We start from the raw sequence: 23,480 nt of genomic DNA, 5'->3' as shown, positions 1-23,480 counted from the left end.
GGGTGTGGATGGAGGGAGGGTGCGGAAAGGTAGAGGGATGAGGAGAGGAGAGGAGAGGAGAGGAGCGGTGGCAGGAACACGGCGAGGCTCCAGGGGTGTGTAGGGTGGCTGGGTTGCTGTGGATCAGATGATGTGGGGCCTGACCATTGGCAGGAAACCCCGTGTCGGCAGCAAAACACTAACCGTGATTGGCATAAGGCGTCAGAAGGCCGATCCGTGCCCAAAGATTAAGCGCCCGCCAGGCTTTTCTTCCAAATGTGGAGCTTTTTGTCCATTCTTTCAAAGCTAAAAGGGAATAAAGCAGAATTAAGTGAATAAAATCAACTACATGGCATACAAGACCCTGAAACATTCACTTTACAAAATGTTCTGATCCATGTGCCAAGATAAGATGCCCAACGGCCTCACATGAGTGAACATTTGTGTCACTTGAGACTAAACCGTAATTAAAATGCCGAACAAAGTATTTGCATGACAGTTCATTAAAATAAAAAGGATAATTCACCTTTCAAGGCACGTACACACCATGGATGATGACTATAATGGTAATATCATTTTAAAAATCATTCGAGTAGCAGTGTCCAGACAACAACTATAAAGATAAGGTCACAGATTATCATTAGAATCACTTTCAAAACTTTTTTTCCCCAGCTGACAGCCAATCTTGCTATTAAGAGCTCAAGCATTTAAACTAAAGCGACGGATGGACAAACTGCTGCACATATCGTGCTTTGGTGTGGATGCTAATATAGTTTTCATATTAGCATTATAGTCATATTAGCATATAGTTGTTATAGTTATCTTTCTTGGCGTGAACAACAGGCCTTCAGTTTAATCAGCCTGTCACGGCCGTGGGAAACCGAACTGTTCTGTTTGATATTACAGTCCACATATGGGGCCTGAAGTGGGGGAAGGATTCGTTCTGTCTTTGTTTGGTCTAATAAAGCTTTCTATTTATTCTCATAACTTCTGAGATAAGCTATGGCAAACAGAGAGGCTGGTGTCCTGGGATTTTTTGAATGAAGAGTCCCTGTTGATAGAGTGATTTAGGCCACAAATGAGCTTAATTTATCCAGGACACCACTGTCTGGGTTTAACAGCTCCCCTTTTGACTTTATCCCAAACTTAATGCGTTTCATTTCTGATCCAGCTTTCACTATTTGATTTAATCAAAACTCTTGATCAGGGGGGTTTTAAATGGCGGTCCAGGGTCCTCCAGAGGGACGCAAGGGGGAACTACAGGGGGTTCACAGAAGATTTCTTTTGATTTGATCATATAGGGATCTTTCGCCTCAAAAAGTTTGAAAATCTTGCACTGAATCATTGAGGCTTTTGTAATATTGCCTCAGGTGTGATTTTATATCATAGAGCTCTGTGCAAAACCAGTGCTTCAGTCTACTTTCAGTGGAACCAATAGTGTTTACCAATGCTGGATCTATGAACAAACACACGCGCACACACACACAATGATTACTTAAACAAAACAAACAGTTCACCACAGGATTCTGCATTCTTAGCAGCTCCCTGGTACAAATTCGAGGGTGAAAGTTAAGTCCTGTGAACTGGCCTGAGAAACTGACCCTGTTCGTGGACATTGCAGTCCAAAATCCTCATCAAGGTTCTCTAAGAATCCAGGTAGAATGTGGATACCTATTCTTACACAACACCAGCACCATAAAGTGAAGAAGAAGACTGCACAGAATCATCAACAATGAGAGTCATCAAAGCCAGGTCCAATACATTTTTTTTAATAAAATAAAATAAAATAAACACAAAAGAAGAATCTATACGTGCAAATATAAATCAGTATGAAGTATCAGTATGAAGACATCCAATGCAAAAGCCTCTAAAAGCCACCTCTGTCAAAAATGAGATAATAATATTGAATGAATGCTCTCCGCACATAGTATACGTTCATCAAATACTTTAATTTCAAACAGCCTCAGCCCATTCAGAAATGCTGGTACTTGGGTAGAAACCTATAGGAGCCTGATAAAAATGTTAAGATTAAACAAAACCTTTAGACGGACTTAGGGCTTTTGCATCTGAAGTCTTCATATATATAAATATAAATATATAGCTGTAAATTTAAAAGTAATGTTACTTTGCTAGTTACTTGGGAAAAGTAATCTGATGTAAGCTTGCGTTACTGATCACAAGAATAAATTGCATGTTAAAATATATTAAAGTTTCTATAAATGGTAATAATGTTTCATCAAGTAAATGTAGACTTGGTGAGCATAAGACACTTCAAATATATTTTAAAAAACTCCAAACTTTTGAACGGTAGTGTATCTAAACATACTGTGTATATTTTTGGTTGCAAAATATGTGTTACAGAATCAACTGATAATCAATAATGAGAGCTTAATGAATAAATAATGGTTGCAGTCCGGAATTATTGACATCCTATAATTTCTTAATTTTCTTAGAGCAAAATGTGTTTTTGAGTTTCACCATTTACACATGGCAGTTATGGCCAGTACAGATCAGAGAAAGTTGGGAGAGGCAGAAAGGAGGAAGATGGAGGGGAGAGAGGGGGGTTCAAGATGGAGCAGGTAGACAAAGCCTGCATTCATGGACACAGTGAAGGAATGAAAAACATTCTCCACCAAGAGACGCATGGTCATCGGTAGGGCATGGGTTAGGGTTGCGTGCATGTGCGTTTGGATGTGTGTGTGTGCCAACACGAAAGGATATAATACGAGGGGAAGGGGTGTTTGATCTAATGATAAGTGGGTGTAATTTTACTCCAGGCTCTGGTTAAAAGGAGCCCTCGCTTCAAAATCTATCAGCTGCCGTGGAGCTGGTCAGAGGAAAAGAGTGGGGAGAATGTCAAATTACATGGGTAAAAAGTGTGAGGTTTTTTACTGAGTATGTGTTGGTAAGTGTGTGACCGGTCCCCAAAGACAACAGTACAATGGCCAACACAGCCTCTGTGGAATGCATTCAATCAGAGTTCACAGGCAATTCTGTCAGTGTAGAACTTAAAAAAAGAACACCTTTCACTTATTTTTATGCTTTTCCACAAACTGAACAAATTGAGACTGTAAATAAACCCCCAGTGTAACTGAAAGGATAATGTCTGGTCTGGCATTCGGCTGTGGGAAGGTGAGGTTAGTCAGTATGTTGGACTCGACTGATTCTCCGTGTCCGTTTATAGAGGTGAGTTGGTGCGGTCTGCCCCCTACAGGCAAAAAGGGATATTAACAGCGCTCCTGGTTGGATGGGGGACGCAAAAGTAGGTACTGCCAGCTGCCACAGAATCCTCGTTTTAGTCTAGTCAGATCATATGGACGTTATGAGCAATTCGACTTATAAAAATACATTTAAAAGTGCAAATTCACAAATATTATAAACACTGAACTGTTTTATACGGAAAAGATCCACTGACACCTATATCAGAGCTGGGCTTGAACTGCGTAGTTACACCAAAGTCCACCAGGGGGAGCCACAAAAGAGCAAAGCCGATTCAGTTCTCAGATGTGTTGGATACAGAAACTCATCACTTATAGGCTATATGAGCTCATAAAATGGTTGTGAGTAACTGCAAAGGCTCAAATGTGTAAAAATTACAAGCAAAGTTGAGTTAACTGAATCCAGTCTGACACCCTGTCCGAACTGACCAGGGCACCTTTGACCCAAATCCAAGGTTGACCATGAGCTATGAGTAATGCAGAACCTAGTCTCTAAAATGACGTCTCAGATGGTCTAGAATGTCAATAGTATGATCAGGGACTTCATGACATGAAAATAAACAGGAATGTTGCTTCAGACCCTTTGATGAGGTGAGCCGACTATGGTCCACTATTATATAACCCACTGTCGGGCATGGGGGGTGCCTGCTACTATGAATTTAAGTAAAAGAGTAGGAGTATAAAAAGTCATTAGTGGTGGAAAGAAATGAGAAATTTTGAATTAAATAAAAATAAAACGCATTTTGTGACATTCATTTTATTTTTTCCATCCTAATTGTAAACAGTGAAGCATCAACGTAACAAAATTGTGAGGTTACAGGAAAAAGTATAAATACTGGACAATACAAACTTTTAAGAAAATATTTTGCTTTCTGACCAGCAATTCTAGCTTGTCAGAACTTGATTTCTAAGTTTCTGTATTTTCTATGTAACAGGAAGTAGTAGAACCCAAGTGCAGTTTATTTCCTAAACATGATTGAACATGATTACCGGTTACGCAAAACAATTCTTGACCAGGAACAAGGCAAACATGAGGGCTTAAATACACAAGGACTAATGACAAGACAAGGGACACCTGTGCACAATGAAACAATGAACAAGTGACAACATGACAACACAGAACACGTGGCAGGATCACATGACTAAAACAGGGGATCACATTAAATCAACATATTATGCTGATTATGCATATTATACACATGGCCCGGCATCCTGGCCAAATTTGCCCCTTGGCCCCTGTCCATCATGGCCTCCTAATCATCCCCATATACTGATTGACTTCATCACTGTCTCCTCTCCACCAATAAGCTGGTGTGTGCGCAATATGGCTGCAGTCGTGGATGCTGCACATTGGTGGTGATTGAGGAGATTCCCCCTTCCATGTAAAGCGCTTTGAGTACCTAGAAAAGTGCTATATAAATGTAACAAATTATTATTATTATTATTATATTAGAATGATTTCTATAGGAAACAAGAACATAAAACAAAACCAAAATGTGACAGATGCAAAGCTGAATTTTCATCAGCCATTTCTCTAGTCTTCAGTGTCACATGATCCTTTAGAAATCATTATAATATGCTGATTTGATATTCAGTTATCATCAATGTTGGAAACAGTTATGCTGCCTAATATTTTTTGGAACCTGTGATACTTTTTTCAGAATTCATTGATGAATAAAAAGTTCAAAAGAACAACATTTTAAACTATATTCAAATAGAAAACCATTATTTTAAATTGTAATAATATTTCACAATATTACTTGATGAGCATAAGAGACATTAAAAATAGTAATGTTTCCAAACTTTTGAACGGTGTGTGTGTGTGTGTGTGTGTGTGTGCGTGCGTGCGTGCGTGTGCGTGTGTGTATGTGTATGTGTGTTTATTGTAAATATCAATGTAATATCATAATACATTTATTTCTACAATTTTAATAACTGAATGGTAACTGAATGTGAATCAATCAGTTATTAATTCAAAATGTTTTGCCACTGGTCACAAATGTTTACATGTATTGTGATCAGGGCTTGACATTAACACCCGCCAACCCGCCAAATGCGGGTGGATTTTGCTCGTGGCGGGTAACACAGTCACTCCAACTAGCCACTTTGGCGGGTTGAATAATTGTAGTCTTTTCAAAAGGCATCTGAAATAAGTGTGACACTACGACACTACAACTCCAATAGGGCTGTCAACGAATATTCTAAATTTGAATATATATTCGAATAGTAAAAAAAAAAACCCCAGAATTTCGAAGGTGAAAATTAATATTCGAATGTGGAAAAACGCCCGCGGTAGCAGAGGCGCGGCTGTCTGCTTTGCGAGTGGGCGCGCTGCCTGAGGGGTCAATTTATTTAACGTTAAACAGAAACATTACTAAAGTAGGCTACTGTACTGACTGAATAGATATTGCATGAATAAGGTAGGTTAGATACAGCAGTTTCATGCACTGCAGGCTTCCACTGGTTTGATTATTTACCGTTTCATGTCAAGGAAAAGTTCCATGTTTACCACAGCACAGCTCGCTCGGAGCGTTCAATGTCGGTTCTATATACTGTAAAACTTCAATTAATGTTAATAATATTTGTTTCAATCACTGAATGAAGCCTGCTATATAAGAGTCGCGACCTTAAATTGCTTGCACAAAACTCTTGATCAGCACTCAACATTTGCTTATTGTTGTTGTTCATTAAACTGTTATGCACAGAGCGCGTCGCCTCATTCGCGCCGCAAGACCTCCAGACGCGCTTAAACGCGTCTTTACACTCGCGCCAGACGCTCTATTCGCGAAAGAGTGCCTGCGAGTGAGCGAGCGAGAGTGAGTGATGTCTGCGGTCTTGGCCATTTGTTGATTTACTTGTTTTCGTGTAGGTAATACGTTGTCAAATATGTTTAAACTTAAATAAACTACCTATGCAAGTAGTTATGTCTCTTTATATTATTTTGTCCTGTTATTGACGTAATGCGCGTCATTGACAAAATGCGCAACCAGATGTTCGAATAGTTCGAATATAAGCTATGTGGTTTTTTTTAGAGGGAATATTCGAAGGTCATTTTTGAGCAATTTTGACAGCCCTAATGAGTATTGTTGCTAGTGACCGACAACAAAGAATCGAAGAGACAGCTAGCTGCCCTGCTGGAGTTATGTCGTATGCCGGTGGAGCAATGTGGCGACATATAATACATAATACATGGTTTCATTTAAAAAAAGGAGCTTTACACACAACCTTATCAGAGCTAATGATAATGACCTGTATTGTTATATATTTATGTAGTCTTGATTTGGGTGTGTACAGTGGTTTTACATTTAAAAGGGTTGTAAATCTAGTTCAAGTAAATTTTAGCACGCCATAGTCAACTTTTATCAGGTAATTTCACAACAACAAAAATGTGGCTAGTAAAAATGCTGTGTGGCTAGTAACTTTGGAAAACCACTAGCCACATTGGCTAGTGAGCAAAAAAGTTAATGTCAAGCCCTGATTGTGATCATGTGATTTATGTGAATAAGATCTATATTATATAGCTACCTCTTTATAGACCCTTCCAAGCTCAAAAGTAAACTTTGGTCACAAATATTATCGGTGGGATTCAATGGGTTAATATTTATTTCAGATTTTGTGCCTAAGTTCTGACAATCGGCAAAATGTCCATGCTCAGTAAGTCTGCCCTTTTTTGTACAGTTCTACAATTGAGCCATCTACATGTGTCCTGGCATCCACCAATGATCTATCTCTTTTTTTGCCCCACCGCCACAGCCGCCAGGAGGCGTGTCCTCCTCACCTGCGTATGATGATAAGATCCCTCGGTTACCGGCCAATTTTGTCAACAGAAGTCACTACCTTGCCTCGTGGGACGACCAGGCACTTGGAATCCAACAGAAAGCACACGATACATAAGAATACGAGACACACGTTGTTTATTCAGACTATTTTACAGCTTGTTATAGGTCGTTGGTTTAGAAGTAAAACATTTCTGGATAGATTATGCATGGTGTTAAAACCCTACTGGCGTCTAGAGCTGGTGTTTTGCTCATAAGGAATGGTGGAAAATGGGAGAGAGTTGCGGGAAGTTTGGAAAGAAGACACTCACCTGCTCGGCTGTTGCACACGAGCGCATCACCGGGTCAGCATCTTCGCCATCAGCACGTGATCGCAGAGACGGACGCCGGCACGTGCAGGTAAATCCTCGGAGAGGAGTAGAGAAAACATAAAGTCCTTTTAAGAATTGATTTCGGAAGGGTGACTATCTTAAGTAAATTAATTGTATTGCGCATTGTATTTTGGTAAAACATGTTGTTTTCAAATTTGTCTTGTGTTTTGAGCAGTAAGAAGGTTGCTGGGTTGGAGGACTTGTTGTTCTACACAATCACCCAGGGAAAAGAAAAACTCTCAGTGGCACGTTTCCTGACAGTGAGTTGCTCTAGAGTAACAGTGCTGATGACATTATGCGTGTGTGTGAGCATGTACTGCTGTGGTTATCTGTCAAACCAAATGGAATAAAATGCATGCTATAAACTTCATGTACACTTATGCTCTCTATTTTTTTTAGTATGATTAAAATAAGACACTTTTATTCTTACACAGGTTATAATCATAAATCTTTGGTATTATATAATAGTACTATATATAGATGTCATGTTTGTGCCAGGTGTCTGGGCTACATTAAAGCCCCTAATATATCTATTCCCAAACACATGTGGATCCATATTTGGATGTTTGAGTTTATACTACAAGGAGGAAGCATAAAATTATGGACTGTTTTAACCAAGGTAACACATTAAATTTCCAGGCATAGTGCTGCACCTTCTTGTGAGTGTGTTTGTGTGTGTGCTTCAGTGCACATGCCACCCAGAAATAGATAGCTATTAAAGTGTCTGCTATAATTTATATGCATGGGGTTGTTTTGTCTATATATGATGGTCATCTCCACCAGCTGCAGTCTTACAACTCAGATGCCATATACTATTGAATGAAGATAACATGTTCGTACCAAATGACTGATGGTAAACTCTTTCATTTGACTTGTGTAAACACTGTTGCACAGTACCATAGCACCTTAATATTTTAGTCTTTGATTGAATCTATTTATTTTCTTAATGTATGTTCCTGTGCTTATTGTAAACAATTCATCCATGTTCCAAAAAACTTGCCTTCGTAATTTTTTTTATCAAAATGTAAGATCTTGCTCCGGCTTTGAAAGACTTTCTTTTTCTGACACCTGTCATATAGCCTAGAGACCACTTTTTACGATCCATTAGACTCCTAATGGATCAAATCAAGCCCCACTTTATTCTCATAATTTCCTGTTTCACTCGCAAATACACTACCGATCTAAAGTTTAGGCTCAGTAAGAATTTAGGTTTTACAGTACGTGCACTATACATGTACTTACAGTTTACTTACCTAAGAAAGTACTTGGTGATATAAGGCAACTACATGGGTTATGGTTAGGTTCAAGGGTTAGTACCTAGTTATTACCCAATACAAAAAAAAAAAACCTTTCACAGTTTGCGTTCTTGAGCCACCAGGCACTGTTGTTGTGCATGTGAATCGAGCAAAACTAACTTTAGCTGGACAATAACTTTATTCTAGAGCTGCTGTAAAGCCAAAACAATCTCTGTTACTTTAATTTCCTATTATCACTGTAAAGCCGCTTTGAAACAGTCTATATTGTTAAAAGCACTATATAAATGAAGGTGACGACTTGACATAGTTATGAACATGGGAAACAGGACTGTAAACTAAATTGCTGCAAGAATTTTAAATGTTTTTGAAAGTTACTCCAGTCTTCATCATTCTAATATGCTGATTTGCTGCTCAAGTTTCTCATTATTATCAATGTTGAAAAAGGTTGTGCTGTTGTTATAGTTTTTTGGAAACCTGATATATTTTCTTTGATTCTTTTGTGAATGGAACGTTCAAAAGAACAGAATTTATTTTAAATAAAATCTTTGTAACATTATACATGTACATGTCTTTCCTGTCACTTTTGATCAGTTTAATTCATACCTGCTAAATAACAGTAGTGTAAATCAACTGGGTTGTGAACGCTGTTTCAAGCTGACATTAAATGTCTCTATATAACTTATTTTATGCTCCTGAACTGGTACTGTAGTTCATCACATAAATTTGTGCTAAAAATTTTAAGCAATAATTTTTCACTGAACTGTGTTTTGACAATGAATTATCCCAGTATTAAAATACATGTTGTATTTCTTAGGCACTCAAAAGCACAGGCTTGCTGACATCTGACCCCCGTTTGAGAGACTGCATGCGACAGATCCATCAAGCTGTCCAAGAGTCTGTTGGAATGACAATGATGGACCAGGAACTGTTCAGAAAGTGGGTAGAAAATTGACTCAGCAATGCAAAGAGTGAGAGAATGTGTTTATATGTGTTTTTAGTGATTTATCATCACTTTCAGTTTACCGCCTACAGCTGTTGTGACTCATGCCCCTTACGGGTAAATGATAGCTCAAATTTCTTGGAAGGCTGGAAATATAAGCAGTTGATTCATCATGCCCACATATCATCACATACAAATGCTTCACCTGACTTTCTGCTCCCCAACAGAGATAAATACAACACTCCACCTGTTGTATTTGTATGTATTGTGTGTATACGCTTCCTGCTGGAACGTGTGTGGAGCTAAGCTATGATAAGCAGTGATAATGTGTTTGTTAGTCCTCTGAGGCACAGCTTATGTTTCTTTTGAACCGATTCTGTCAGTGTTAATAAACATGGATCAAATATCATTTTCAGCCATGTACAACTCTCTTAGCACATTACTGATCACAGGTGGCCATTAAGTCACAGTTGTGTCACATTGGCATATGTGTGTTTCTGTTTCTAGATGTGTTGGCAGTAACATAGTCCTCCTGACTCAAGCCTTCCAAAGGAAGTTCATCATTCCAGACTTTGAGGCCTTTACCTCTCTCATAAACCATTTGTATTATAACGTACAGGCTCAGCAAGGAGGGAAAGTAAGACATTGATTTTCCTTATCGCTGTTCCTGAATCACCTTGTCTTTTAAAAACACATTTATTTACTTCTAATCTCTATTTAATATGTCCCTGTGTGTGTTTGCTCAGGTAGCAGACTACATCCCTCAGTTGGCTAAGTTCAGTCCACACCTCTGGGGAGTTTCTCTGTGCACAGTGGATGGTCAGAGGTAAAATATACTATCTTCAAACTTTATTCACATCTGTGTGATGAAAGTAACTTTTTGCAGCATCTGTAAAACAATTGAAGCATCTGCGAACAATGCACAATTGACCACATTTTCTGACCAGAAATACACTACATTCAAAGTTTGGGGTGCTAAGGGGGTGGGGAGGATTTAAAAAAAAATCCTTTTATTGCTTTTATTCAGCATGAATGCATTATTAAATTGATCAAAAGTGGCTTTTCTTTTGAATTTTCTATTCATCAAAAAGTCCTAAAATAAAATTAATTAAATGAAAATATTGTCAACATTGATAATAAGAAAGGGTTCTTGAGCACCAAATCTGCATATTAGAATGATTTCTGAACGACTGGAGTAATGGCTGCTGGAAATTCTGCTGGAATAAATGACATTTTTAAATATATTAAAATAGAGCCGGTATTTTAATTTGTAGTAATATTTAAATTACTGTTTTTACCGTATTTTTAATTTGTATATATTTTTGCATGAGACTACTTTCAAAAACTTTCTTTCAAAATCAACCATTACCTTTTGAATGGTATTGTATTTCAAAATAAGTGTACAATAATTTTCTTGTAAATATTTCTAAAATACAATATTGTAAATATTGTCTCAACAACAATATAATTTTTTATATATTTTGTCAACGGTTTTGATCTTTGAATCATTGACATCACTTCTCACTATCAGACTCATCATATTATCATTCTTACAGTTCGATTTAATGTGTTATGTTGGCCAAGAACTTTATTTATCCATAATAAAGTTCTTGGCCACCTGGCAAATCTAAATTTCACTCACATCACATGCTTTCTGGTTAATTCTGGATCTTGAATAATAGCAATTCTATCTTTTTTTTCTCTTCTTATCCCTCTCTCACTATATCTTTTATTTGATCTCTTCCTCTTTACATAGGCATGCTATAGGGGACACGAATATGCCATTTTGTCTGCAGTCATGTGTGAAGCCTCTGGAGTATGCGCTGGCCGTGCATGAGGCTGGCACTGAACATGTGCACAAATATGTGGGGAAAGAACCTAGTGGCCTCAAGTTCAACAAACTCTTTTTAGATGAAGAAGGTGAGAAACCATCAAAATCTGTCTTATTTCTCTTTTTGTTGGTGTCACTCAAAGATATGGCCACTCAAATAGTATTTGGACATTTAAAGTGAAACATTGTCAGTATACTTGTATTTTATTAATCTTTCTTTTTAATTTCCCTGGAAGAAACTCCAGAGGTTAAAAATCAATGGCATGACTCTAAATTAGTGATCTCACAGGCTCATTGAGTTCTATTGCAACATGAAGTCTGGGAACAAGTGGACGCTTTAAAACAGTTGTCAGTTATCAGACGTCCTTTCAGTATAAACCTTATCAATGGATTTCCTCACCTCTGAGGAACATTGCATCTGCAATCTTTACTGGAGCTTTATTGAATCCTTCCCAGTCAGCATGATGCTCCTTTGACATTAAGATTTGATCATTTGTAAACTTTTTTGGGGGGGTTTCCCAGATAAACCTCATAATCCCATGGTGAATGCAGGAGCCATTGTAATCAGCTCTCTCATTAAGGTAAGAGGCTATTTTTGTACATTTTTAGTTCACTGTTGATATACATTCTTCATAATAATACCACAAGTACAAACTCAATGAAATTCCTACAGCCATAACACATTAATTTGTTCGTTTATTTTATTTTTGTCCCAGCCTTTACAGGGACACCCTTTAACCCTTACCTTGAAGAGTTAAATTAGGCAGCATTGCTGTGGTGCATGTTATTGATATTGGAAATTATTACTGTGACAGGCAAAGTGCTTTTATTGGGACAAAATTATGTTTCTGTCCTTTCCTTTTGACCTGATTTTAAATAGCTGACAAGGTGTGTGTTTGTGTGTATGGTGGTAGTGGGTGGTCCAATGAGGAATCACATAATAAGCGCTGCTAGTGGTCAAGAGGTGTGTCTAAACAGCCAATCAGAAGATGTGCTGAGAAATACGCCTTTCAGTGTGTTTAAAAGGGCTGCTATGAAAGAGTAAAAGGTTTCAGTGGTTTAACTGATAAAACTGCATGTATAATTAAGGGACTCCTTACTTGTAGTATAAGTTTCTAATTTGACCTATGCTCTTAAATATGTTACACAACCTCACGGAGCACAGACACACTGGAGTACATTTTAAGATGAAGACATCTAACAGCTGTGATCGCATTACACTGACCTTCTGGACTCCCTCGTGGAACTGGTCATCTTAACGTCACACCTTAGGACATATGAAACCCAATATGTGTACCACTGTACCACATGTTCAGTCACGTTTATGGATTTTTATAGGATGAGACAGTTATGATCTCATATCATACCACATTTTCTTTGCTGCACGTCTGTGCACACTGCCACCAAGTGTCTAAATACAGCACTGTATTACTGTTTGCAGAGGGATCTTTGGATCAATCCCAAAACAAACTGTCACTGGAACCACTGTTAGCTATTTTTTTGCTGGCGTACAGAAACTAATATTATTTATACAATTGATTTTGTGCCCATTTGACTAAATGTGAAGAATTAGTGGACAGTGTGAATGTTGAATGTGTTTTTTGCCTTCCTTTTGGATCTTTCTGACTGTGTTTGTACTTAGATGTTTTGTTGTCTTGAAGATAAGTAGCATTAGCTATGGGTTAGCCCTCAGAAATTTCTAATGGCTTTTTGAAATGTATTTATGAGTAAAATACGCCATTATATATAGACTAAACATATCACAAGGATTTAAGTTTATTGGCTTGATGAATCACAAAACTTGTGTAGTCCTTTAAGCAACTTCTTAGCAACTTACATTTTAAAGCACACAATAGATAAAAAAAATCACATTTGAGGTATAACTATGTAATTTATATTGTTGAACAATATTTGAAAGTCCTTTCAAGTAATATTACTCATAAATAAAATTAGCGAATTAGCCTTCTGTGCGAATTAGCCTACCAGGTTAGCCTACTATTGCTGCTTTTAGTATGAGTTTTATTGGCTTGAGTACACTTGTGAAAAAGAAGTGCGCTTAATTCTATTGAATGTGCACTTGTAGTAAACTTCAAATCTTAAAAGTATACTTTTAAAATAATTTGCAGATATAATAATTATAATGAAATAAAAGGCCACTTAAGTGTGGGAGTGCACTTTAATGACTGTTTATTACACATTTAAGGACACTTTAAATAGTACATTTTAAATTATTATGGTTTAATAATCTTTTGTCGTGCTTTAAAGAAGTACACTTATTTTGATGTGTTGACTATTGTACTAAAGCTAATGTACTTGATTTAAATTTTAACTGTAGTGCTATTTGATATAACATTTAAATGTACTAAATTGCAACTTCAAAAGAAATTTCATTAAAGTATATTTTAGTTTACAGAACTAGTACATTTGACAGAACATTATTTCAAGAGTTGGTTCACACAAAAATGAAAATTCTATCATTAATTACTCACCCTCATGTCGTTCCAAACCCGTAAGGCTTTCGTTCATCATCGGAACACAAATGAAGATATTTTAATGAAATCTGAGAGATTTCTGTCCCTCCATTGACAGTCTATGCAACTACCACTTTCAAACCTGAGAAAGGTTACTTAGTAAAGACATCATTAAAGTAATCCATGTGACTCCAGTGGTTTAACCTCAGTTTAATGAAGCGACTTGAGTACTTTGCGCAAAAAACATAATTTACCACTTTATTTACAAATTATTCATCTCCAACACACATTCACTAGACTAGAGCACCACGATGCAATTTTGCATGTTGTGTTGTTGGCGCAAGAACAGTCCTTGTCACGTGAAAGTGCATTACAGATTAAAGGGATAGTTCGCCCCAAAATTAAAATTTTGTCATCATTTACTCACCCTCAAGTTGTTCCAAATCTGTATAATTTTCTTTATTCTGTTGAACACAAAACAAATTTTTTTTTAAGAACGTTGGTAACCAGACAGTTGACAGTAGCCTTTTCTCACTTTCTCTTTTTTTGTCTCTATTACAGCCTGGTTCCAACAAGGCAGAGAAGTTTGACTTTGTGAGTACACTGCAACATCTCCACCATGTGAAATATCCCAGGTTTTTAATTTTATCTCACTTGTTATAAAAATTGATTTCTGTTTGTCGGTCAGATGATGGATTATCTGAAGAGAATGACTGGCAAAGAATATGTTGGGTTCAGTAATGCCACGTGAGTTTTTAATATAACTCTTTTATTTGTATCAAATCACACTCTCCTAGAGGTGAACCTAGTTGTTATGTAATTTTTACTGGTTTATTGGTGAATGATAACATTTTCTTGCTTTTTATAGTTTCCAGTCAGAGAAAGAGACCGGTGACAGAAACTATGCAATTGGCTATTATCTCAAAGAAAAAAAAGTGAGTGTTTTTTTGGTTAATTTTTTTTTATAAGCCTAATGATGGGATTTGTCAGCGTTTCTCACTTACTGCTCTGCTCTTTTTCCTGTAGTGTTTTCCCAGTGGAGTTGACATGATGGCAGCCCTTGACTTCTACTTTCAGGTAAATAAACTGTCATTCTGACACATACCAATTGTGTTTAAAAGTAGAACTTGCTATTATTGCTCATACTAAACGCAAAATGTGTTTATGTCATTCTTTCATTTCCAGCTGTGCTCTATTGAGGTGACATGTGAGTCCGGCAGCGTCATGGCAGCCACATTAGCTAATGGAGGGATCTGTCCAATCACAGGCGAGCGAGTGCTCAGTGCTGAGGCCGTCCGAAACACTCTCAGTCTCATGCACTCCTGCGGCATGTACGACTTCTCTGGCCAGTTTGCCTTTCACGTGAGTCACACACTCACAGCCAAATGATTGCTTGCAGAATTCCTCAGTGTGATAAAGTACAGACACAATGGACTTTACAGCTAGATGAAACCATTCCAGTTATTTACTTTAAACCTCAGCTAATTACACAAATAAAATCACTGTTATTAGATGGGGCCATGCTGCAAAAGACGTGAGACGCTTGCGCAATGTGTTTACATTGAAAAACAGTGAAATCTGTAAACCGGCCCTATGTGTGTTTCTTCCTCAGGTGGGTTTGCCTGCTAAATCTGGGGTGTCTGGTGCCGTGCTGCTCGTAGTTCCTAATATTATGGGAGTAATGTGCTGGTCTCCGCCTCTTGACCGTGTCGGCAATAGCATCCGAGGCATCCACTTCTGCCAGGTACTTTTTCATGATCTCTGCTTTTGTCTCTCTTTCTATATCTTTATTTTTCTCTGAGACCATTAACTTGTTTCTCTTTTAGGAGCTAGTCTCGCTGTTTAACTTCCATAATTATGACAATCTGAGACACTTTGCAAAGAAGTTAGACCCTCGCAGACAGACAGGCCACGAGAGGGTGAGACCACAGACCAAATTTGCCATTTCATTCACACTGTGCTAACAAAGCAAATAGTTAATAAGCACTGCTTATATTTAATATATTTCAGAACAAGTCTGTGGTGGATCTGATGTTTGCTGCTTACAGTGGTGATGTTTCAGCTCTCAGGAGGTAAAAATCTCTTTCTTTTTAAAAATATCCCAACATTTTTATGTGAATGGTCATGAGCAACAGTGAGCTATTAATTTGTTTCAGAATTGCTCTCTCTGCAGTCAATATGGAATTGACTGACTATGACATCCGTACCGCCCTACATGTGTCCTCATCAGAAGGTAATTAGGCATTTTTTCAGAAAATGTGTTTTAAGTATCTCCACTACCATTAAAAAGTTTAGGGACAGTAAGAATTTTTGACATTAATACTTTTATTCAGCAAGGATACATTAAATTGATCACGGGTGAAGTGACTTTAAATAACTGCTGTTTTTATTCATCAATGAATCCTGAAAAATATGTATCACCAAAAATATAAAGCAGTACAACTGTTTTCAACATTGATAATAATAAGAAATGATTCTTAAGCACCAAGTCAACATATTTGAATGATTTATGAAGAATCATAAATGCAGCTTTAGTTAGCATAAGAGACATATTTCAAAAAATCAACTTCAGCTTTCGATTGAGTTATTTCTAGTCTAACCAGCAACAAATGCATGAAATTTTTACCGTCCCAAACCAAATGACATTCATATGTGGTTGATATGTAATGAGTGAATGCATGATCTAAAATACAGTAATGCCTCAAATGCTTATTTTGTCTCATGTGCCTCATGATTTGATGTCATAATGGAGGTAATAAAATAAAAGATTTTCTGTCAGTTGTTGTCTTTTGGCATCGTTCTGATGTTCAAGTCATTATTTAATTAATTACTACTATCATCACTAACAGCGTGAACAGTGAGTCCTAAAGTTTGAATTGTGAAATCTGAATTGGATGTAAATGAAAAACTAATTTATGCATTTATTAATAGGTTCCTAAAACTCTGATTTCAGGGCACTTAGATGCGGTCAAGTTTTTAACAGATACCTGCAAAGTCAACCCCAATGCAAAGGACAGGTAAGGCAAAACTCACCTCTCTTGCACTTTTTGTGGTCTGTTTTTGTTTCATTGATTTAAAATGCATGACAATCTGTTCTTCAGATGGGGGAACACACCTCTCGATGACGCTATGCAGTTTGGGCACAACGCAGTGGTCAAGGTTCTACAGGAGTACCAGAGTATTTACACACACACACTAATGCCAGAGGAGCTCAGCGCTGACACGAGTCCCGATTCCACCATTGACGCAGAGGAACTGAATGCTCTTGGAGACGCTGAATGGTTTAGTTTTAGTGAGAACTACCACGGGAAATGCCAAACCGCTGTTTCTTGTGACTTCAGGGAAGCATGAGTGTGTGAGATTTATGACAAAGCCTGTGTGAGGACTGAGCAGGTGTGAGCAGGTGTTACAGAGATAGTGCTTCAAACCAAAGCTTTGCTGTATGTAGACCTCGGCTAGCTTCTACTGATGGTTTAAGATAGTCATTACTGTAGGTTCTCAGACCTCCATTCAGTCTACTGTGGGATTATGAAACTACCAGGTACTTCCCGGTAATTTCTGGTAAGGCTCCTCAAAGACAGTTTGGTTTACTCTTGGACCAATTTAGAAATGCTGAGGCTTCCTAGTTTATCCTTGCAGAAGATTTTTTATGTAGAAGCCTTAACTCAAAAGAAGCCTTAGGAACCAGGGGCCGGATTCACGAAACATTCTTAGGATTAAAATTCTTTAACTGCAATTTTCTTCCTGGTTTCTGACTTTAAAAATTATGAATATTTTGTATTCCAAAAATACTTGAGAACAATTTTACGAAAAAAAGATAATAGCATTCTTAAGACAAAACTTAAGAATTCATATTCTTGAAAACTGTTCTTAAAAATAAATAACTTCTGAAGATGAGAGGTTTAATGAATTTGAGTTGTTTCAAATATCTATGACGCTATGAGCATTTCAACTCAACACTAGCTTGAACTTTAGGAGCCATCTTTTGAACTTCGAATTTATCTTTACTTCTTTCTTAAGAAGATTTTTGTGACTCTGGCCCTGTTACCAAGTACAAGGTTAGTGTAAATTTAGCTGGCTGTCTATCAAAACAAACATGCATGCACATTAAAAAGTAGTTTATTTATAAAATAACCATACTGGAAATGTCATTACATCATATTGCCTTGAGTTAAGAGGTTAGCCAGCACTCTTCATAATGTGAACTGTAGCCCAGTTTCTGAGTCATTTTAAGTTATTAATAATTTTTGGCTAAACATTTTGAGCAGGTATTTGTATATTTGTACTATTCTTAAGATGTTGGAATATTTTATGTTTGTTAATAGACATTTTTGTAAGGTATTTAATGTAATTTAATGTTGTTTTAATGTAGGGCACAAAAGCTCTAACTGAACCCTCTGTGGACTTTGCACACAAGAAATGAATGGTATTTAAAACTTGGTACATGGACAAACTTTATTGCTGGATACAAAACTGGATGTTTTGAAAAAAATAAAGTTCAGATAGTTATAGAAGAGCATTTGTTCCGAATGAAAGTGAAAAGTGTGAAATGGACAGAATCAGATGACACAATAAAGTATAGAATAAATAAAGAAGAACACTAGTGAAGGGTGTCTTTTTATTGAAAAACCTCTCAACACTGTACTAAAGCACAGACGCAAAATGAGAAATGACTAAGGATATCAAGTATTCATATGTGCATGTACGGATTCATCAGCGTTATACCAGCTGAACGGACAAATCTTGTTTAATGGCAGTAAAAAAAAACAGCTGTGTTCCCACTGAATGTCTATTCATAAGGCCCCTACTTCCTCTTCTCTATCCACTAAGAGGCATGTAGCATCAATGTGTGAATAATGAACAAGAGTCACTGAAGCCCTGGTGGAATCTCCAGTCCAGAGTGTGAGAGTAACTCCCCATCCCAGAGTGCAAAGGCAGGACAGATGGGCGAGCGGAACTGTGTTCTTATCGTATACACCACTTCAGCTTTCTGGGTGTCAACCAGACTGAACCGTCCCGCCTCGTAGTCTAGCAAGAGCCCGACCCGATCAGGTTTCCCCACCAATGGCACCGGGACCTGCTTACCGGTGGTCATGGCAAACCACTTCCTCTGGACAAACGCGAACACCCAGGAACTAGAATTCGTGCCCACACATTCGTCACGTGATGTCGACACCTCGGCCACTCCCACACGGAATTCGTGGGACTTTTTAACCGTGATCTCCCAGTAGTGCCGTCCAGAGTCAATGTGGGTGTCAGCGAGAACCACAGCCCAGTCCCGGAACCGGAGAGGGGTATCCTGCACGAGGGAGGGGTCCACGCCTAGCATTCGATAGATCACACCTGTGTCCTTCTTAAAAAGGTCCAGGCTGCTGTGGGCTGTCCGCTCATCAAGCTTAAACTGCAAATCTACAGAGACATAAATAATCTTTAATATATATTAAAAAAAAAGAAATATATATATATTGTATTATATAAAATACGTTTTGGATTTTATATATATATATATATACAGTGCAATGCAGAAGTGAATACACCCATGCTAAAGTTGACTAAAAAGAGGAATAAAAAAATCATATTTTGGAAATTGAACTTAATGCCTTAATTTTAAAAATTAGGAAAAATCAAACCTTTAAGGACACCAATTTTCTTTGTGAATGAATAATGTATTGTAAATAAATAAATGTTCTTCCTTAAAATACATGGTGCATAAGTGAGTACACCCCTATGTTAAATTCCCATAGAGGCAGGCAGATTTTTATTTTTAAGTATTTTTTTTTTTTTTAAATTTTAGGATACTATGCATCCTGATAAAGTTCCCTTGGCCTTTGGAATTAAAATAGCCCCACATCATCACATAGCCTTAACCATACCTAGAGATTGGCATGGGGTACTTTCCATAAGATCATCTCTCAATGCAAATCAAACTAGCTTTTAGGCTAACTGAAATAAAACCATGCCAATCTCTAGGTATGGTGAAGGCTATGTGATGATGTGGGGCTATTTTAATTCCAAAGGCCAAGGGAACTTTATCAGGATGCATAGTATCCTAAATTTTTTTTAAAAAAAAATACTTAAAAATAAAAATCTGCCTGCCTCTATGGGAATTTAACATAGGGGTGTACTCACTTATGCACCATGTATTTTAAGGAAGAACATTTATTTATTTATGATACATTATTCATTCACAAAGAAAATTGGTGTCCTTAAAGGTTGGATTTTTCCTAATTTTTTAAATTAAGGCATTAAGTTCAATTTCCAAAATATGATTTTTTATTCCTCTTTTTAGTCAACTTTAGCATGGGTGTATTCAATTATGCATTGCACTGTATATATATATATATATATATATATATATATTAGGGCTGTCAAATTTAGCGCGTTAATAACGCGTTAACGCAAAATCATATTAACGGCACTAATTTTTTTAACGGACGATTAACGCAGCGCGTATTTTCTGTTTGACCCGTGGCCCAAAACCTAGTTGGAGAAATGCAGATACACAGTGTTGCTAACTTAGCCACATTGCAGACCCCTTTAGCGATTTTTTTCCCTTCAACAAAGCGCCCAAACCTTATTTAGTTTCTGAGAATATACCGGTACCGCCGGTACTGCTCTCCCAGCACGCGCGCGCGCCTCTCTCTCTCTCGCTCTCTCTCTCTATCTCTCTCTCTCTCTCTCTCGCTCTCTGCGTCTCACGCGGAGGAGCAGCGCTTTAATTCAGTTAAACACAGATATTATGTTGCTTCTCTAATTTTACAAATATAGCCGAAATCAGAGCACGGATATTGTCTTTAGCTTATGTGTATTTGATTTCACCAGACGACGGCTCGATTATCAGAATTTTTGTGCAGATTAACGTCTTGGAAGGGAGAGCTGGTTATGTTTATTTGGTCGCGTTTCAGTCACCATTTCAAATTCATTCCGTTGTTTGACAACAGAAACAGTAAAATATACGTTTTATTGAGAATGTATTGAGAATTTAGCTTCATCAAAATGGGCACAGAGAGAGACAAACTACAATGTAATAATAAATGCTAAATGTACATTTAGCATTTTCAGAAGAGCTGCCCTGCATGTCATGCAAAAATCTAAACATGTTTGTGTTAGTAAATTGCTCAGTGCAAAGAAAGAGAAGTAATGGGAACCTGGTATTTCTTTTTTCTTTCTACATGTGTCTAATAGACATGAACAAGTTCTTTGAAAAACATCTATGACCTTTGAAACATGTCTCGTCTTCATGCTATATTGACTATGGTTTCAATAATAAACATACATTTGCATAAAGCATTTATCAATGCCCACGTTGATTAGAGTATTACAAACTTGAAAAGTATTAATTTAAGGTATATTTAGAACAAATAAAAAATGTGCGATTAAATGCGATTAATCGCGAGTTAACTCATGACAACCATGCGATTAATCGCGATTAAAAATTTTAATCGATTGACAGCCCTAATATATATATATATATATATATACCACTGTAATTCCACAGTATTCCTTGAGTACACTGTAAACACTGTACACTGAGCCTTGTAAATACCATGTTAAATAAATTATAATTATTCAGTATCATGGTAAATGATACTCAAGCATTTTCTGTAAAGCTGCTTTGAAATGTGTGTTGTGAAAAGCGCTAAATAAATGTGAATTGAATGCCACAATTAGTAGTAGCAATTGCATGGTATTTTGCAGGTATCATGGTAACTGGTAAGCATGGTAAACTGGGAAAGGATAAAGGATAAAAGAAAAACGATGACTCTTTCGAGTAACGTTAGGCTACTGACATGAACATAATGTTCCCGTTGTCAGATTATCGAGATCACGATGATAATGATGATGTGGCCACACCACATCACACTTAAGAAACGGGAACATAATGTCGGACATTTGCTCTGTTATTCACAATGACCCGCGTAAATATCGCATTACATTTAAAATAAGATAATGTAATCTCGTGCCAATCTACTGAAATCTCCGCCTACCACAGAATTTATTATTGTTTTTTTTTTTTTTACAGTTAATGCAACAGAACTGATATATATGTTGTGTAATGCATTCCACTATTGATAATTAATAAAAAGGAAATGTTTCACGTGTAATTATTATAGCCAGAAGTATGACCTCCGGGTTTGACTGGACTTCACACTGAGGTGCGTGGAAATCATTCCATTTACTCACTGTTGCCTGCACTGGCAGTAATATACCATCTCCGAGCTGTGAGGGTTTTCCCACGGCCGTGACCGAGCGCAGTCCACAAAGATCTGCCTGTCAAACGGCAAAAGAGTACCCTGCCCGAGGACATCGCCATGTTGTCCCATTTGTAGTGCGCTTTACCTCTGTTTCTGTCGCAAGGTTGCACTGTCCAAATGCTTGAGCGCTGCTGCCCCCTACTGTAAAGCGCGCGCGCGCGCACACACACACACACATACGTTTGTTTAGCTTGTGAGGACCTCCATAGACGTACTGTAATGGTTTTTATACTGTATTTAACAGTATATTATATATCCCGTTTTCCTCAAGGGAACCAAAAATTGTCCTCATTTTGTTTTATAAATAAGAGTGGCCTGGCAGTCAAACATACATGAGACAGTAAAAATCATGTAATTTGAACTCTTTATTTATTATTCACTAATAAAAGTATAGGGATTGATTTACAACAGGGTCATTTAATGGAAAATGTGTTGTGTGATGAATGTCTGAACACAATAAATAAAAGAAAATAAGAACATACCTGAATTATTCAGCTAGTAATTATTATTTTTCTGTTTGGCACAAAAATGATATATATAAAAACAATCGTATTCAATGTTATGATGGTGTCAATACTCTATTCACTACCAAATAGCAATATTAATAATACACATAAAAATAAATACACAGAAAACAAAAACACACTTTATACTTTTCCTTTTCTCATTTCTTGTTGCCATAAATAATTTACATTTTAAAAAAGGTTCAATATAAGAAATTATCAAACACTACTAATACTGTCTCAGTATTCGAGTGTCTCAAAGGGTTTCAAACTCACCCAGAGACTTACTTACAATTCATACAATAAAAAGGATGTGAACTTTATCATATGTTCATTCAGAGCCCTATGAGGATGAGTAATTTGGCATGTTTGTTGTACATGAGAACCATACTGGACAATCTGATTGTGAATCACGGAATATGTGCTTTAGTGGAAAAGCATTAGCATTAGTTGATTTTTCATATGGGAATGGCAAAAAAACAGTCAGGATGAATAGATGCATACAATATATGCAATACAAAACTTGATTTGAGCAGTTTGACATTAGAGCTTCTGAAAAAATCAATGAGAATATTTATGTAATTTTCACACAAACAAGTAATTATCCTAAACCATCAAGCAAAACCTACTACAACTATAAGATTTATTAGTCAGTCATATCAAAATCTTGATCAGTTCATTAATAATGGCTATGAATAATTCAATATTCACAGTTTGTCTGGATTGCTGTGTTAGCTTAGAACACTTCAGAACATCCAGGTACTTGTAGAGGTCTCGGTCATGTCAAATCAATATTAACTACAGCAGTTTTTCCTGGATTTGAGGACTCTGGTCTGCAGTCACGTTCATCCAGAGTTCACAGTGATGTCATTAACAGCCA

General features: G+C 37.1%; 2 protein-coding genes across 3 annotated transcripts; one reads left to right on the top strand and one right to left on the bottom strand.

The window, feature by feature from the left end:
- Nucleotides 1–6,999: 6,999 nt before the first annotated feature.
- Nucleotides 7,000–17,663, top strand: gls2a (glutaminase 2a (liver, mitochondrial)). 2 transcript variants are annotated; one of them, XM_081349883.1, is made up of 18 exons: nt 7,000–7,372; nt 7,520–7,604; nt 9,415–9,536; nt 10,048–10,177; nt 10,287–10,366; nt 11,297–11,460; nt 11,894–11,952; nt 14,404–14,436; nt 14,531–14,589; nt 14,711–14,777; nt 14,869–14,919; nt 15,028–15,204; nt 15,455–15,586; nt 15,669–15,761; nt 15,853–15,914; nt 15,999–16,075; nt 16,796–16,859; nt 16,944–17,663. In XM_081349883.1, the coding sequence occupies exons 1-18, from the start codon at nt 7,179–7,181 to the stop codon at nt 17,191–17,193; spliced, it is 1,899 nt and encodes a 632-aa protein (XP_081206009.1). In that variant the 5' UTR covers nt 7,000–7,178; the 3' UTR covers nt 17,194–17,663. The 2 variants fall into 2 exon arrangements, with proteins under 2 accessions (XP_081206009.1, XP_081206008.1); XM_081349882.1 differs by having other exon boundaries at nt 7,027–7,372; nt 7,517–7,604.
- A 778-nt stretch (nt 17,664–18,441) lies between these two features.
- Nucleotides 18,442–22,289, bottom strand: spryd4 (SPRY domain containing 4). The gene is made up of 2 exons (XM_081349884.1): nt 22,027–22,289; nt 18,442–19,251 (listed from the first exon to the last, which is right to left on the bottom strand). Exons 1-2 carry the CDS (start codon nt 22,154–22,156, stop codon nt 18,710–18,712), a joined length of 672 nt encoding a protein of 223 aa, XP_081206010.1. The 5' UTR covers nt 22,157–22,289; the 3' UTR covers nt 18,442–18,709.
- Nucleotides 22,290–23,480: the final 1,191 nt, after the last annotated feature.

The sequence above is a fragment of the Scardinius erythrophthalmus genome, assembly GCF_964197995.2.
Source record: "Scardinius erythrophthalmus genome assembly, chromosome: 20".
Lineage (NCBI taxonomy): Eukaryota > Metazoa > Chordata > Actinopteri > Cypriniformes > Leuciscidae > Scardinius > Scardinius erythrophthalmus.
This window is presented reverse-complemented; position numbering and strand designations above follow the sequence as displayed.